Source organism: Callorhinchus milii, unplaced genomic scaffold (assembly GCF_018977255.1).
Source record: "Callorhinchus milii isolate IMCB2004 unplaced genomic scaffold, IMCB_Cmil_1.0 Scaffold1, whole genome shotgun sequence".
Lineage (NCBI taxonomy): Eukaryota > Metazoa > Chordata > Chondrichthyes > Chimaeriformes > Callorhinchidae > Callorhinchus > Callorhinchus milii.
Genome location: NW_024704742.1, coordinates 130,662,912 through 130,679,041, shown reverse-complemented (window position 1 = coordinate 130,679,041; position 16,130 = coordinate 130,662,912). Strand labels below are relative to the sequence as shown.

At 40.6% G+C, this 16,130-nt stretch overlaps 1 protein-coding gene and 1 non-coding gene across 15 annotated transcripts in view; both read right to left on the bottom strand.

Moving 5' to 3' along the window:
- The window catches only part of ubap2a (ubiquitin associated protein 2a), a 59,262-nt gene that overhangs the window by 17,419 nt on the left and 25,713 nt on the right, over positions 1-16,130 (bottom strand). For 9 of the 14 annotated variants that reach the window (XM_042335691.1, XM_042335688.1, XM_042335702.1 and 6 more), the window contains exons 7-12: positions 14,602-14,659; positions 11,825-12,086; positions 9,180-9,250; positions 7,371-7,557; positions 2,324-2,513; positions 954-1,207 (exon numbers count right to left, since the gene is read on the bottom strand). In XM_042335691.1, coding sequence (XP_042191625.1) covers positions 954-1,207; positions 2,324-2,513; positions 7,371-7,557; positions 9,180-9,250; positions 11,825-12,086; positions 14,602-14,659 — 1,022 coding nt within the window. Of the gene's footprint in view, positions 1-953; positions 1,208-2,323; positions 2,514-7,370; positions 7,558-9,179; positions 9,254-11,824; positions 12,105-14,601; positions 14,660-16,130 lie in introns of all 14 variants that reach the window. The other 5 variants (XM_042335729.1, XM_042335732.1, XM_042335718.1 and 2 more) reach the window with 4 other exon arrangements.
- Positions 112-193, bottom strand: LOC121850803. Its single transcript, XR_006085777.1, has one exon. It is a non-coding gene; the product is annotated as a small nucleolar RNA SNORD121A (small nucleolar RNA).

The following is a 16,130-nucleotide window of genomic DNA, read 5'->3' as shown; positions in this document are numbered from 1 at the left end:
TGAAAGGGAAATTGAAATCTATGAAGAATTTGTGGTGAAAACTGTCAAAGTAACCTCGGCAGAGATAAAAATACATCATTCAACAAGACAATTTGAATGGTTTTGCAATTTATCCAGGAAACTCAGCCAATGGGACTATCCACATAAAAGTGTTCAGATATGTGCTTGAATTAAACATCATTGTTTCCTGGATACTCAACAGTGATCAAATGCCAGTTTGAGCTCTATTTAAAATCACATTGGCAGGCTTTTGCAAGTTACAATACACTCTGGGTAGACAGCCTGTATTCTAAGCAAGCCAGACAGTGCTTTAGGAGCAACCATTACTTTTGTCATCTTTTAATTCTGCAATTCTTCTCATTGGTCCCCCTGTCCAAAGCAATTTTCGCTGGTTACTCTGTCCTAAACAGTTCCTCTGGAACTCAATCCCAGAGTCCCTCCGCCTTGCCTCCTCCAAGGCCCGTCTTAAGACCTTCCTCTTCGACCACGTCTTCGGTCATCTTCCCACCTCCTCCACCCATCTCACCCTCTAAACCCCTCGACTGCAGCCTGGAGCATGGGTGCAAGTACTTGACTGTCCAGAGACTTTGGATATCCTCCGTATGTGGAAGGCCTTGTTTTCCTCCGGCCAAGAGTGGACAGGTTTTACTGACTCCCTCCCAAGCCTTAACCAATAAAGCTTGAGCCAGCCAGGCAGATAATCTGTGCAGAAGCAGCTGATAAGATGAATCAAATTTCCCAACCAACAGAGTAACAAGCCACTTCTCTGCACCCCTGATCATTAGCTCATCATGTGAACCAAAACATTGCTCTTCTGCCCTGTGGTGCATCACAGCAATCAGCTGGCCCATCATTTAAACTCATTCATTACATCTGGAAAAACTGTCTAAAAATTATGATAAAATTCTGTAAGAATCCAGGTAAAATCAAACATTAAGTAAAACACAACTTACTTTAGAAGATGGAGGTATCTTCCGTTTTTGGGGTTTCACTTGTTTTTGCTGTGATTGTTGGACATTGGCCATCTGATTGTCTGCAGAGACCGGTGGCTGCTGAATCATTTTAGTAACAGTGCTCTCAACAGGAGAAGGGTCTTGCAGTTTGATTTGGGAGGAGAAGGAATCCAACACTGGCTGCACAGAGGCCTGCTGCTGTCTCTGGGTCAGTTGGCTCAGCACAGGCGATGGTTCAGGCTGTGTCTTGAAGTCTGCAGATTGGGAAAATATATGAAACTTTTTTTAGGAACGGGGAAGAAATAATAATGCTTGCATTTGATATAGTGCCTTATCGCGTAGTTGAGACGTCTCACATAATATTGTAAAGTGTAGTGACTGTATTTTGTGGGCAAAGCACAGCAATAGCGCGCAGCAGTGTCTCATAAATAGTTGTGGATTGAGTGACCAAATCATTATTTTTAGGGAGGGATTATTATCCCCAGAAAGCGATTCACCAATCGACTAACAACGGGGTTCCAATTTACTGTGAGGTAAACTGAGGCGTGTGGAGTAAGGAAATGTGTCTAAGGTTTTACACCGCCCTGGGAATCGAAATGAATAACAACATTTGGTTTGAGCGAAAATCTGAAAATTTTGTTCAAAGATTTATTTGCCCTCAAATACAAAGTCAATCTACTTTATGATATATTCTGTGAAGCACTTTGAGACTCCTCAACAATGTGACAAGGTGCCATAACAAATGCTAGTACTATTATTACCGCCTTTCCACTTCATCTTCATTTGTGTCTCTCACTCCCCAATTTAATTCGGTTTGGTAACTTCTTTCCCACCCTGTAGCTCATGGCACACAATTCATATCCGCCTAGTACACAACACTGATCCTTAAGAGTCATTTGAATTAAGTTGAAACCATTTTTGAAGTAGTTTATACAATTTGAAAAAATCTACAAGTTTACTTCCCTTACAAATAAGAGTGTTTTTCCAGCAATAACCAATCATATTACTATGGTCTGAACAGCTTCGTCAACACCACCCTTCAGCAAACTGTGACCACATTTGAGGAATAACATTTTGGTTTTGCTAAGACTATACTTGGCATTTTAGGTAATGATAGAGTGCTGTATCAAATGCAAAGATTCTTATTATTATTGAATTCAAAGAGTTAATGTGAAAAGGGATGTTCTACCTTGCACTAGAATCCGATTTTGTTTAAAAAATGGGGGCATATTAATATAGAAGTGGGTTATTCCGGTGCAATTATAACATATATTTTACGGACCACGATCAACACGTGAATAATACAACAACTTGCATTTATATAGTGCCCTTCACGTCGGGTAGCGTCAAGTAATTTTACTGATACTGACCAAACTGGCTTAGAACAGTTGACTGTAAAGTTGACTTAGTTTCCCAGGCAGGAGTGTTACTTTGTTGATTGTTCTGGGCAGCAAGCGGCACCAAACCAGAGGACTTCAACTGCTCCAGTAATTGGGACCCTGAAGAGTTGGCCATCTTTGTAGTTCCAAGTTCTCCAAACCCAGAACCAAGTACAGACGACTGCAAAAATATAGAAAACATGTAAGATTTCAAAACTGGAAAGCCAAATCAAAGCACTGAAGACTCGACTATCCTATTCAAAGATACTTAACAGTAAACCTGAAATACTGATTTTCCATTGCAATCACTCTACATGCACACATTACAGCTCAAGTTTTATTTATGAAAATATTTTGTCATGGAACATCTAATATTCACATAATAGATGTTCTACTAAAACAGTTCTTAACCAGTTTCTCCCGCAACGTTGCACATTTACTTCAATGCATCAATGTAGAACAGATAAGATAAGTAAACACTTTGCTCTTCATGGGAATTTGCACAAATCGCATTATAGAACAAAGATGCCCAAAATAAACATAGCACATTGAATTACTTAAGATTTTACACCAATACAGGTCACTAGTTCAGCTATTGCTGAGAAACAAACTTTCTAGGTCCTACTACGTGTTATCAGCACTGCCCTTTTACTGGCTAAAAGCACCTGTTTGTATAGGGCAACTGCATTATAGCGCGGTATTTTGAGTCCATAAAATTAGACTTTGTTCTATAATAATCTGAATAACGGGCCAGCTTCCTGGTTGTTAGGCTGTCTCTGATGTTACCTCCAGCTTCTGATGCAGACTGGCTGGCTGCCTGCATACGTGTGGAACCATCAAACCATCAGAATACATTTGTATAGCACCTTTCATGTCAGGAAAACATACCAAGGATCAGGAGGGTTGGAGGGCAGGGAGGGTTGGGGGCAACAACAACTTGGATTTATATAGCGCCCTCGATGCCGGATGGCGTCTCAGAGCGCTTCACAGTAACGGGTCCCGGGGCCGAGCCAGGCAGAGGGGGAGGAAGGTCACCAAAGGCACGGTTGAAAAGAAAGGTCTTCAGAGACCTGAAAATAGGAAGAGAGGAGGCGAGCTGATGGGAGTGAGGAAGGGAATTCCAGAGCCTGGGGGCATAGTGGCTGAAGGCAAGGCCGCCGAGGGTGGAGCGCAGGACTCGGGGGAGGCCAGACCGGAGGAACAAAGGCAACGGGTACTGTTTTGAGGAGAGAGGTCAGAGAGGTGGGGGGTGCAGAGGAATGGAGGGATTTGAATACAAGGGTGAGGACCTTGAAGTCGATCTTCTCTGGAACAGGCAGCCAGTGCAGTCTGGCAAGGACTGGGGTGATCAGGGAGCGGGTGACAATGCGGGCGGCAGAGTTTTGAATAATCTGGATTATATGAATGGTAGTGGAGTGCAGGCCGGCGAGGAGGGCGTTAAGAATAGTCCAGCCGAGAGGTGACAAAGGCATGGGCTAGGGTTTCAAAGGCTTTCGGAGAGAGGTATGGTATTGGCGGAGACGGGCAATGCGTCGGAGGTGCAAGAAGGTGATGCTGGTGAGGGACCGGATGTGGGGGAGGAAGGATAATTGGGGGTCGAACTGGACACCTAGGTTGCGTACAGGTTTGGAGAGTTTTAGGGGGAGGTCGAGTAGGTGGAGGAGGTGAGAGTTGGATGTCGTCCGCGTACATGTGGAAATGTCTGTGGATGACATCCCCAAGAGGGAACATGTAGATCAGAAAGAGGAGGGGGCCAAGGTTGGATCCTTGGGGTACCCAGCAGGTAACCAGGTGAGAGCAGGTGGAGAAGCCGTTTGTGCAGATGTACTGCTGGCGGTTTGTGAGGTACGACTCGAACCAGGCGAGTGCGGTCCCACTGAGGTGGATGACGGAGGAAAGGCGGTGGAGGGGGACGGCGTGATCGACTGTGTCGGCAAGTGGGTGACTGAAGGCATGGTCAAAGAGAAGGTTCTTGAGACATGCCTTAAATAAGGCAAGGGAGGGAGCAAGGCAAAGGGATTGTAATAGTAATCCTTGCATTTGATATAGTGCTTTTCATGTCTTCTAGACGTCGCAAAGCGCTTCACAGAATATACTGTAAAGTGAATTGACTGTAGATTTGTGGGCGAAACGCAGTAGCCAATTACGCACAGCAGTGTCCCACAAAGTCGTGGATTGATGTGACCATTCTTATTATTGTTTTTTTCTCTAGAGGGATTATTATCAGGTGTGTGGAGTAAGGAAACTTGCCCAAAGTTTCGCCCTGCTGGGAATCGCACCCAGGTCTCTCACTTGCGAGGCGAGTGCTCTAGCCACTGAGCTATAGGATTCCCGATTATATATGGAGTACACAGAATGCCAGCCAGTCTGCTCTGGGAGCAGGAAATGGCAACTGCGGATCCACAAGAGACAATGTTGTAAGCGAACTCACACTCTAACAGGGTGTTTAATGTGGTTGCCCCATACAAAAAAAATCAGATGCTAATTATTAACAGCTGAGAAAATGCACAGTAATCCAAAAATGCGCATACTAGCAAGTCACTAGAAATTTTGTTTCTCCCCAAAATGGTATTCCAAATGCACTTGGATTTGACATGTGTACCACAGAGAAATTTGAAAAAAATTTCTTCAACATCTGCCTCCACTGCCCCCCCACCAAAAGAAGTATAAATATCCTGCAAATCAGTAGCAGCCAAAGGGTCAACGATCGTTTTGTTCAGCTAAACATTTCACCAAAGGCTGGGTTTAGAAAACGGGGGAGACAAATGGGTATGGAATAAGAGTACCAAAATTTTAGGCTGCTTTCGATTGGGTCAAATGCACACAAACCCAATGAAGAGGTCAAGCCCATTGGGTTGGAGGGGGAAAATGAAAAGCTAGAGTATCCAGTAGAAAAGCTGAAACAAGTGTACTGTTGTGATACTGGATTGCATAGAGGAATATTTTCAAACAGAAGGCTTTTACAAGCTGAAATCTTAAGATATTTATACTGTAAAGATGATTGCTCAAACATTTCTTGAGAATACAAACATTAGCTCCATTGAAGATGCACCAAAGTTTCAACAAACTTATTCACACTCTTAACTGGACCACTGAAGACCGTTACGTAAAAGATAACTAAGCTTGCCGATGGCAGGGATTCGGAAATAGCTTTCAAAATGGATGCTGTTATACATTGTCACAGATGTTAAATGATCACACAATCCGATCTTTATTTACTAATCACCTAACGTACAAACAAAATCATTTGACATGTTTTCTAACTCTTCCTTCTTTCTCAGAACCTCAAACAACAAAAGCAAGCAAACAGTCAGAGCTGCTGTGTCTGTAGAGATTGCAGATAACCAGATGGCCAATTTACATAAATTTCCTGGAGACAGTGAGACAAACTTCTCCAGATGAAAATATCCTGATACAATGACCTCTATGCGCAGGCTGTTTCTATCAAATCAGGAATAAATAGAGGGGATTTGGAAGCCTTCAATCTAGAAGCGGAAAAACTGAAGCTCCTTATTTAAAGAAAAAACGAAAAGCTCATGAAGACTAAACTGAAAATCACCCGACCAAAAGAAACTTTGATCTGTGCAAATTTAAGCCCCTTGCATACTTTTTGGCCAAACGTATTGGCTGCCACCACAATAAGACTCTTCAGTGAAATCCCCATCCAGATCTTTGTTTTGCTGACATTTTAACAGCCCAATCTAACACCACCAACAAAATTACATTTGTAAAGCGCCTTACACGTCGGAAGCCGTCCCAAGGCACTGAACAGTCAGGGATCTGGACCCTAGCAAGGGGTTCAGGGTTGGGATGAGTGAGGTTAGAGGAAGTAGGAGGGTGGCTGAAGGCACGGTCAAAAAGGATGGTCTTGAGTCATGCCTTGAAAGAGGCAAGAGAGGGAGCAAGGTGAAGGGATTGTGGGATGGAATTCCAAAGAGTGGGGACAGAGAGGCTGAAAGCCCGGCAGCCGATGTTAGGGCGGGTTGGGAGGGAGACCTGGTGCAGGCTGGAGTCTGCTTATTCCATACAAGGAATGGAATTGAAGGTTCGGTGGCCTTTAACGCTCCGGGTAATAATAATAATAATACTTGCTTTGATATAGTGCCTTATCACGTCTTAAGACTCTCAAGGCATTTCTCAGACTATACTGTAGAGTGAGTAGACTATATATTTTGTGGGTGAAACGTATTTAAATAACTTGGAAGAGGGATGAAGTATGCCTTTTGGAGCCAAGAGGTGGAGGATTATTCAACCCTTTTTCTATGTAATATGCTCTGTGAGCATAACCCCTGCTTTATTGAGGACTTGGATAAGTCTTAACTATGGACTGTGAATAATCACCCCTTCTCAGCAGTTGAGGGTGAAGCCCTAATATTACAAGGGCCAGACAATTATCCTAAGGTTCTCTGCTGAGGGTGCAGCACCTGGCTTCAAGGAAGTGTCCGATAAGGACAATCTCTCCTCTGGTCCCAGGCCCACTTCAAGAAATCCTCTGATGGAGCAGTCCACTCTAAGATGGCTCTGGCTCAGGACAAAGTCATTGCTGCTATCCACCATTGGAAACTTAACATCACAGGATCAGCAACACTTGAATCCCACCAGCTTCTTAGACAGACTAGAAGAGAAAAACACAGATAAGAAATGTTTTTGTAACCACAGAACTATAAGCCTTTTTTTAAAAAAAATCTGTATCCAGAATGGAGGAAAGTAGGGAGCAGAATAAAGAGACAATAACACCAAGGAAACCGAGAGGAGAGAAAACAAAACAGAAGGCAGCACCTACTGAAGAGAGGGAAAGTATTCATTTGGTGGCACAGTTTGTAGATTCCACACAATGGGTACATGCTTCACTTTGAAAATGTCGCAATCGTGGAACACAGGTCAAAACCCAAGTACTGCAGAAGACCTGTTCTGAAGGAGAAACCAACTGTAATAGAACCTAGAGTCTAAAGGACTCTTATTTTTAAGAGGCTCTGATTTACAAAGGGGAACAAAAATAACTCATTACAAAACGTATAGTAACTTTTTTTTTGTTTACCAGACTTTGAGAGTAGGAATTCACAGCATTGGAGTTTCCTTCCACCGATGGAATTGGATCATCATGTCGGGAATTAGTGAACACCAGTGACTGAGTGAGGTTGGCCTGCTGAGGTGCTTCATACGAGTTGGTTTCTGTTACAGTACCAGTTGATGAGGGTTTTTGAAGCAATGTTGCTAGATCAATGCTTAAAAAAAGAAGTTATTTTCAGACCTTTTAACAGGTTCTGTAACCATCGCAACTGGTTTCAGGAAGCATTTGCAACAATTCAGAGCCCAATATTTAGGCGCTTTTTGTTTAGAAAGACAGCAATCAACTTTATAGACTTGAATTATCCACGCTTTGTGGCTCACCAAAAAGAATGTCAATTTCTCTCGAGATGAACAATTTTCCAATGAAATAAATTGTTCAGAAATTGTGACAAATTCACCTTCTCTAATTTATCAAGGACCATTTATAAAGCTCTCTTTCCTCACATGCTTTTAAACATTAAACACCCTGCGATATTAGGGGAAAGAGCACCCAAAGTATGAGCTTGGTTTCATTATTCAAGACCGGAAAAGACTGTAGGGTAACATCAAAACTGGTGTGGGACAAAGTAAATGTGATGATTCATCAACCTCACCGCATTAAATGAACTATCAAGAACTTTGAAAAGGGTCAAAGTCATTGGAAGTCATAGCAAGAGTCAAGAAGTCGTCTCCAAGGCACCTTTCTAGTAGCTGGATCTCAACAGCAGCGAAAGAGGCTTGGGACAAAGTATGCCATTGTGGCCATAAATATTGGGGGGGGGTGGAGGAAGAGAAATAGAAATAAGAGTCTCTCTCACCCTCAAATTAAAGAATTTCTAAGAAAGCCACTGTTCTTGTAATACCCTTTGAGGTTAAATGGGGAGAAATAAATTTGTGGAATAGGTTTAACTCATTAAAAGGTTGCAGAAAATGGCAAAAATGTAGGTAGCAAATGGGAAAGATGCATTCAACTTTAATGGATAAAATAAGACATCCCAAAGTTGGAAATATTGCTGTAAGATGCAGCGAAAACCTATTTTAAGATCATCCCATTTAGCATTCCATTTTTCTAAAAATCAGATGCTCTGAGAGAGTTCACTTTATCTTATGCGTTTTGGATGCTTCGATATGTTAAATAATATAACCCCCCCCCAAAAAAAAAGCGACTTCAGTTTTTTTTAAAATCTTGAACATTTTTGAATCCTTCGCAGATTGCTTAAAAGCAGAAGACAGGCAATAGGTTGAGCAGTCATCAATACTATTCCATATCCTATCCATCCAAGGTGCAAATGACAAGACCTTTCATTTAAAATTATTCACAATGGTTTCAGGTACACTATCAACTCCATAAACACTCACTACGCAGAAAAAAGTGGAAGAATGTGTTAAACTATTCCTAAATAATCCTCTTTTCTTCCAACATTTAGCAAATTGAGTTTAATTGCATATATTTTTTAAAAATAATTTGTAACTTAAATAATTTCCTCAACAAACATGTTTTTGACAAGAGAAATGTATATAACCAATTGAACTGATAAAGGAATATTGGGGTTTGTTTCAAACACCAGAATTCCTTCTTCAAAAGTTGATGGTTAATTTGGAAACTTTCCTCTTTACACTATTAGTCACATCAACAACAGTCAACCTAATTTAATAATAGAATACACCTGAAAAATCTGGATCTAGTTTTTCTAAAAAAGAAAGACAACGCCTTATACCTTTTTGAAATCCATACATTATACGTAATTATTAGCTACCAAGATCAGAAATAGGATGTTGAATATAGCTCAGGTCATACCTTTGCCCTGCAGTGATACGGTTGTCCATTCCTCCAATAGTGGAGGCAGTGAAGACCTTGGTTTCCGTCAGCTGCTTAAAAAATTAAATTCAACGATTGTTATGCACGTCTTCATTTTGTCAATGTGATATCTAACCAATAGCATAACAGTTTAAGATGACTAAGCCAGCAACAATCACTTCTTATCAACACACCAATGCATTATTTGCATGCAATATCTTTGCTATAAGAGCAAAGGCACCCTAGGATTATTGAACACTGGATCTTTACTGTAAAATATAGTAACTGTATTTGTACACAAACACGGCAGCCAATTTACTCACAGCAATGCCTCAAAATAGCCATGAAATTAATAATCAATTTTGTTGGGGAGGTGGGGGTGGGGAGAGTGGGAAAGAGAGGATTGTTGGCCAGAACACCGGGAGAAACTCTTCTCCTTTCTCTTTTTGAATTGTGATGTGGGATCTTCAATGTCCTTAGTTTAATGCTGCATCTAAAGGACTGCACTTCCATCAATGCAGCAACCCCCGAGCACTGCATTTGAATGTCATCTTAGACTATGAGTTCCAGGCACCAACCTTCTGACTCAAGAGGCGAGTGTGCTTCCAACTGAGCCAGGCTGATGCACAAACCATACACACTCACACACACATGCGCGCAAAAATTGAAATCAGCAGCAAACTGATGACCCTGAAGTTAGACAATTTTTACCCGTTGCTTAGTGTAAAAATTGAAAGCTCGGTTCAAAAGAAATGTCTTAAGGCAGGATTTAAAGCTGGGAAGGGACAAGGAATCGTGCCCAAAAACTTTCTTCCTGGTCTCAAAGCAGCAAGCTAAATGAGGCCCCTTAAATTTCCAGCAGCGATCAACATAATTTCCTGTAGCTGGCTGAACTCTCATCTGATTAAGGCACCGAGGCAGTTTTCCTATTGGTGGCCTATTCAAGTGCTTTGAGGTGTCCCTTTACAATGAAAGGCTTTTTATAAAAACAAGTTGTGATAAGGATCGTACCCTTCAAAAGGGTAATACGTTTGTGTTCAGAAATGAGGCAAATTCAGACTTCAGAAATTGCACCACCTATTGTTGTGGACTCCCCAACCACTGTATGTGGGGAGAGCCCACTGCACCGGCAGCTCTGTTATTGCAGAGCCACGTCTGTTTGAAGCAGCGCTGCCATATGTGCAGTATAAATAGAACATTGATGTGCTGCATTGCTTAAGTTACAGCTTCCTCTTCCCCAGACATTCCATTAGTCCTGATATTAGGAGTGTCTATTTATGCCACTTTTGCAGTTACTAGATGCCAGGATATACGTCAGGAGTATCACCTACAGAATTCAATTGGGACAAATAAGCTACGAGAACCCTTGTGGGCATTGTCTGCAGATTTCAACTCTCCAATTAACCAAAAAGGATGTTGTAATGCAATCTCTCCAGAAGGCTTCTGTGCTGCAAGATACTAGAGCTGTCATTCTTACTCAAACAATTCAATATTTCAGTGAACCTTGCCCAGTCCCTCTCCAGGCAAAGGCAATTTTTCAGTCACAAAAGTTGCTGAGTACTGCTCAATCTTGCAACAGAGAGGGAAATAAAATCAAACCACAAACATTCCTTAACATCACTATGAGTGCAGGAGTCAGATTTAAAATCAAGCTTAGGGGAGGTGAGAACACGTCCAGAATACAAAATGTTGTTAGAACGCAAGTTAGTTTAATCTTTGCCTTTTCTCTACCACCCGCCACCCCCCAAGAAAGTTCTCCATTGTCCTTGCTGTTTGGGTTACATGATTTAATACAATAAACTGAGGGTAGATTGGAGGGAATGTTTCTCCCCCTATATGGATTACACTGAGGCCATCATAAGATCACAAGACAAGTGCAGCTGCTGTTACAGATCTAGTAACAAGTACATTTCTCAACAGAACTGCATTTACTGTCTCGTCCTAGTCTCTCTGCAGGATTTAACTTCCACCTCCCTGAGAACTTAAAAGTTTTTGTCCAGGTATTTAATAAAACTCTGTTGGGTACTTGGAACAATTTTTTAAAAAAAATTACAAAAGCAAAATGATGCTCTTTATGGTATACCATCAGTTACAGAGGAATTCAACTTAAAAGTTGAACAAAAGATTAAACAAATATTTGATACTTCTGTGTCAGCTGCAACAAAACAATTTACACAGTACCTATCACATTGGGAAGGCATCTATGATATTCACAAGGCTGGTGGGGGGGGGTAAAGAGAAGGGAAACAGGTGGCCAAAGGAGGCAAGTTTTTAAAGTAGGGAAGGAGGGGGCAAGGATGGAGTTACAGCGGAACATGAAGCAGACTGCTTTTTGCTGAGGGAGCAGCTGAGGCAGTAACTGTTTTAAGAGGATGCAAAGGTAGGGTGAGACGAGGGAAGGGATTTGAAAGCGAAGACAAGGTACTAAAGTTCCAAATTCAAATTGAATTTGCACTACTCTTAATGCACTATATTAGTTAGTCTATAACACTCGACAATTGTAGATCTGCTCAATCAAGTTTGATAATTATGGTATTATGAGTTTTATAGTTAGTTCAGTGCTTCTTTCAGAAGTACCTGCAGCATTCTCATACAATTTGTCGTACAGAAATTGATTAATAGACTATATAAAATTAAATGCTTACATCTTCACTCCAGTCTTCAGCTACCCAATCTTCCATTGAATTCTTCCAGGCACCTAGAAAACACAAATAAGCACACAAAGATATAAAATTAATAGAAATGACTGGGGTGAAATGTTGCAAATTTTGAGAAGCATAAATTTTTTCAGTTAATATTTTCCTACCAGTTCCATCACAGTCATTTTGACCAGACTCCCACATTTCAGACTTTGTCCCATAACCATCATTTGTTGTAGAATCTGTGTAGTCTGCTGGGTTGAAGGTTCTGTACAGTTGAGATACACTAAGTGAATTCAAAAGGTATTTAAGGAATGATGCAAATTGAAGTGTTCCACGACAGACTGAAACATTTAGTTTTAATGAATTTTCAATACTAAAAACATATTTGCATAGTGATAAAGAGCAGCAATTCTCACAAATTCAATTTAATTCAATATAGTCTCTGCAAATATACAACATTAATACTTTTTTGGCGAGGGAGGGTGAGAAAGAGAAAGCAAAAAGGGTTCCTTGTGGCCAAAATGGCTCCAAGTTATGCGCTCAGCAAAGAAAGGCTGGGATTGAGTCTACCCTTGTGGAGATCTCGGTAATCTGGTTGCTGAACCAGGCAGCAAATACTCCAAGGCACTGCTGATGACAGAACAGACTGGCTGTTTGGCAGGACTTGGAGGGTAACCAGTCATTAGGGACAGGGATTCAGCCACAGTACTCTCAATGGCAAACTATGCATTTTTTTTAAAAAAAATGTTATACGCCAGCAGGACCCAAGCACCCTCTGGGGTCTCAAAGCCATAAGGGGCTTTCGCCAACCTACACCTAACACTCTCCAGAATTAGGTAAGCACAGCGAGGCCCTCCAGGAAGTTTCTACACATCTCAACCCCTAACTGACTAAAAAAAGTAGTAAAGATGTGCATGAATCTTTGTGCAATTTGGCTGATCCACAGTTTTAGAGGGATATGTTAAGAAACATTACCACAAGGTAGGATTTTTCTACCTTGAAAAGAGACATCTCAAAGGGATCATAAAGGTACTTAACAAAAAAATAAACCCTGGAACAATACATTATTTCAATACAGCAGGACAAAGAGTACATATTTTTAATTTGAAGGATAAGCTTAAGACAGACATCAAGTATTTTATCTAAAGCAATCAACAAATAAAAGGGAACTTTATTCCAGCAAACTTGAAAAGGCTTGACGCCACATTGAAACAACAATAGGCTTGATATCTAAACCGCTCTTGCATTCAGAGTAGACTTTGAAGTTAAGTGGTAGAATGCATTCGGGGGTGGGGGGGGGGGTGGAGGGAGGAGACCAAAACTTTGCTCTCCGGCTAGCTCCAACTGCAGTTTAAGAATCTTGCCAGTTCAGAATGATTCACTATTCGCATATCATACATTATTTAATTTTTTTACAAAAAGTCAGATGATCCATGCTGCAACTCTGATGCCGAGTTGAATACGCTGCAAATATGATATGAGTCTCCTATGTTTAAAAATGTGCTTAGCTACACATTTTGTTAGGCCCAATTTTTCATTATTGGCAATGTGCAAAACAAATGTGTTTTCTTCCCTGTGACACAGGCAGGCTTGCTCAAGTTTATTATCACAAACTTCCGAATGGGGAAAGATTCACTAAATGTGCAGCAAATTTCATGTCAGGACCATATATACTTCACAAGCACAAACTTTCTTTTCTAGTTCATGGGCATAATCTTTATTTTTAGTTAGTGTGGGAAAGTTATCTTATTTTTGAAAGTGATGTAATTCCACAATACTATAAGATGAACACAGCCCTAACTGGAATGATCAGAAGACTTCAACTCTATGAAACAGTCATAAAAATGTTGCAATAACCTAAAACTATATTAGGTTAAACAACCCAAATCTTCTGAAGCGCTGTCACTTTATACTGACTCGGTTACAAAATTGCACCAGGGTTTAAAACCGGCAGTGTGCCAACCAAGCTAAAATGTTTAAGGGGAGAATAAATCACTGAGTACTTTCAGGACAAAACTAATTAAGGTCTTATTTCCTTCCTCCCCTCCCCCACAAGTGGAGATCTAGCCTTTCAGGGTTCAGTTTGTGCTGGCACAACTCCAAAGATTTCCCAGCGTGGATCATGTGCTAACCAGAACTCCATGCAGTAATGACCACACTATTTGAAAGTAGTCCAGTTAACCCAAAGGCGCTCAATGCAAGAAAGTAATTGTTTGGTTACCGCCATACTATACTGAGCTGGTGCTAACATTTTCCAGTTTATCCACCTTAAGTTACAGCATAAGAAGCCATTTAACCCATCAAGCCCACTTGAGTGGTTTTTCCTTTAACCCAATCTGCAGTAGGGCATGAGCCACTTTGGGATGTTGTCCCTGAAAGTCTCATTTGTTCCTGCATAAAATAAACTTGAGGAATTTTTCTTCCTAAAATAAACTAGGATGGGGGAAAATGGGAAGGCAAGTACTTTACAATAATTAGTCCTGAAGTCATCTCCTTTTAGCAAGTTAGCAGATACCTTTTATCTTAACAAAAAGCATAAGGACACAATCATCTTTTCCCACACAATTAAATTAAACCAGTGTTGATTCATATAGAAAAAGGCAAGATTCCTTTCCTCTCCTAGAATTAGAATTTTAACGCAGCACAGTAAATTGAATATTCAACTGAAAAATCTTTAACAAGCCAATTGATCAGCAGTTTATCCCAATGCACCGACCTACGTACCTAACCTCGCTACCTAAGCTACACAATTCAAATTAGAGTCTCATTTAGATGCTTACCCCATGCCTTGTGCTGAAAATCTTCCTCCTCCTCTTCCTCGGCTCCGCCCACCAAGGCCTGCAATATTTTGAAAGTGTGTAATGTTAGGCATTTTTATATTTAAACATAATAATCCTTGCATTTGATGTAGCGCCTTATCACAAAGCGCTTCAGAATATATTGTATTAATTTTTTGAGGGATAATTACCCTCTGGGAATCAAACCCAGGTGCTTCCACTTTCGAGGTCCCACTATGCTATGGGACTGCAATTTTTTTAAAATTAATAACCTAAAGCACACAATTCCAAAAATTTATGACTATTTATTTTGTAGTGATCTATATATAATTCACCATGCTGAAACATGTAGGAAAATGATAGAGGTTTGAAAATGGTCTTGGTCCCTATTTTGATGGTCAGTGTTTATTACATTCATATGATTAAGCAAATATATTGCAAGTTAAAAACGGCCACTTTACTGGAATGAACAGTTCTTGAAGCAAATTTAACATTTTCCATTCTTCATATCACAGATCCATTCCTTCCACAGTGAACCGCACAGTTTACTTTGGCACAAAACGTTTTAACCAAAGTTAAAATTGCTTTGAAATAGATAAACACAACTTTTTGTACAATGATGATATTTCTACAGTGTTTGGTGTGAAAAATCAAGGTTCATTAAGAAAACAGATAAGAAAAAGCATATACAGCTGGCTCCATTTTAATCTGAATTTTTTTAAAAATTCTTACAACTGCAAGTTCTTTGTAACCCTGCCCCCCAGCCCCCAAAAAACAGTTTGGTTAACTGTCACCAGGTTCTGCATATTGTGCTTGTTTGTTAGACCCTCACACCATGTTATTCTCACTGAACTCATTGTTATCTGGTTTTCATTGTTTCTCGTCTCAAAGTAGAACATCTCATCTATACACATACACACACAGTGACTTGAATCCAAACATCCCTCATCGTGGAACAATGTAATATTTGGTAGAGTCTAGAAGTGTGTTAGCGTTTGCAACCTAAACTGAACTAGGCTTTTATCTTTTGGCAAATTACAACACAACAACAACAAGATTCCATTTATAAAGCGCCTTTCACGTCAGGAGGACGTCCCAAGGCGCTGGAATTACATTGGTGTCAGGTAGATTTAAAAGTGATAAGTAAAATAGATTCATTCTGTTCAGGATGACGTTCCCAAACCAATCTGCACCAAACACTCTTCAGAATTAAGCAAGGGTGTGGTGTGTCCCTCCATAGAAAGAGAGTGCATTCCAATTCAGACATAGGAAAATTCCCATGTGTAGGAATACATATGTGGAACTCTGTCTGGTTTGGAAACTCTTAAGCATGTGATGAGTTGCTTTATGTGATGAGATACCCAGCTGACCCCCAAAACATACATTAATTCAACATCTGTTTGCACTTTGGACAATAAACTCAGTCTCAGTTTCTTGCAGCACTGCTGAATTCAAAACTCCTGCAGGATACAAATCAGAATCGCTGTGAAGTGTTCAAGTTCTTAATGGGCAAGGTCTTGAAATGCAAATTA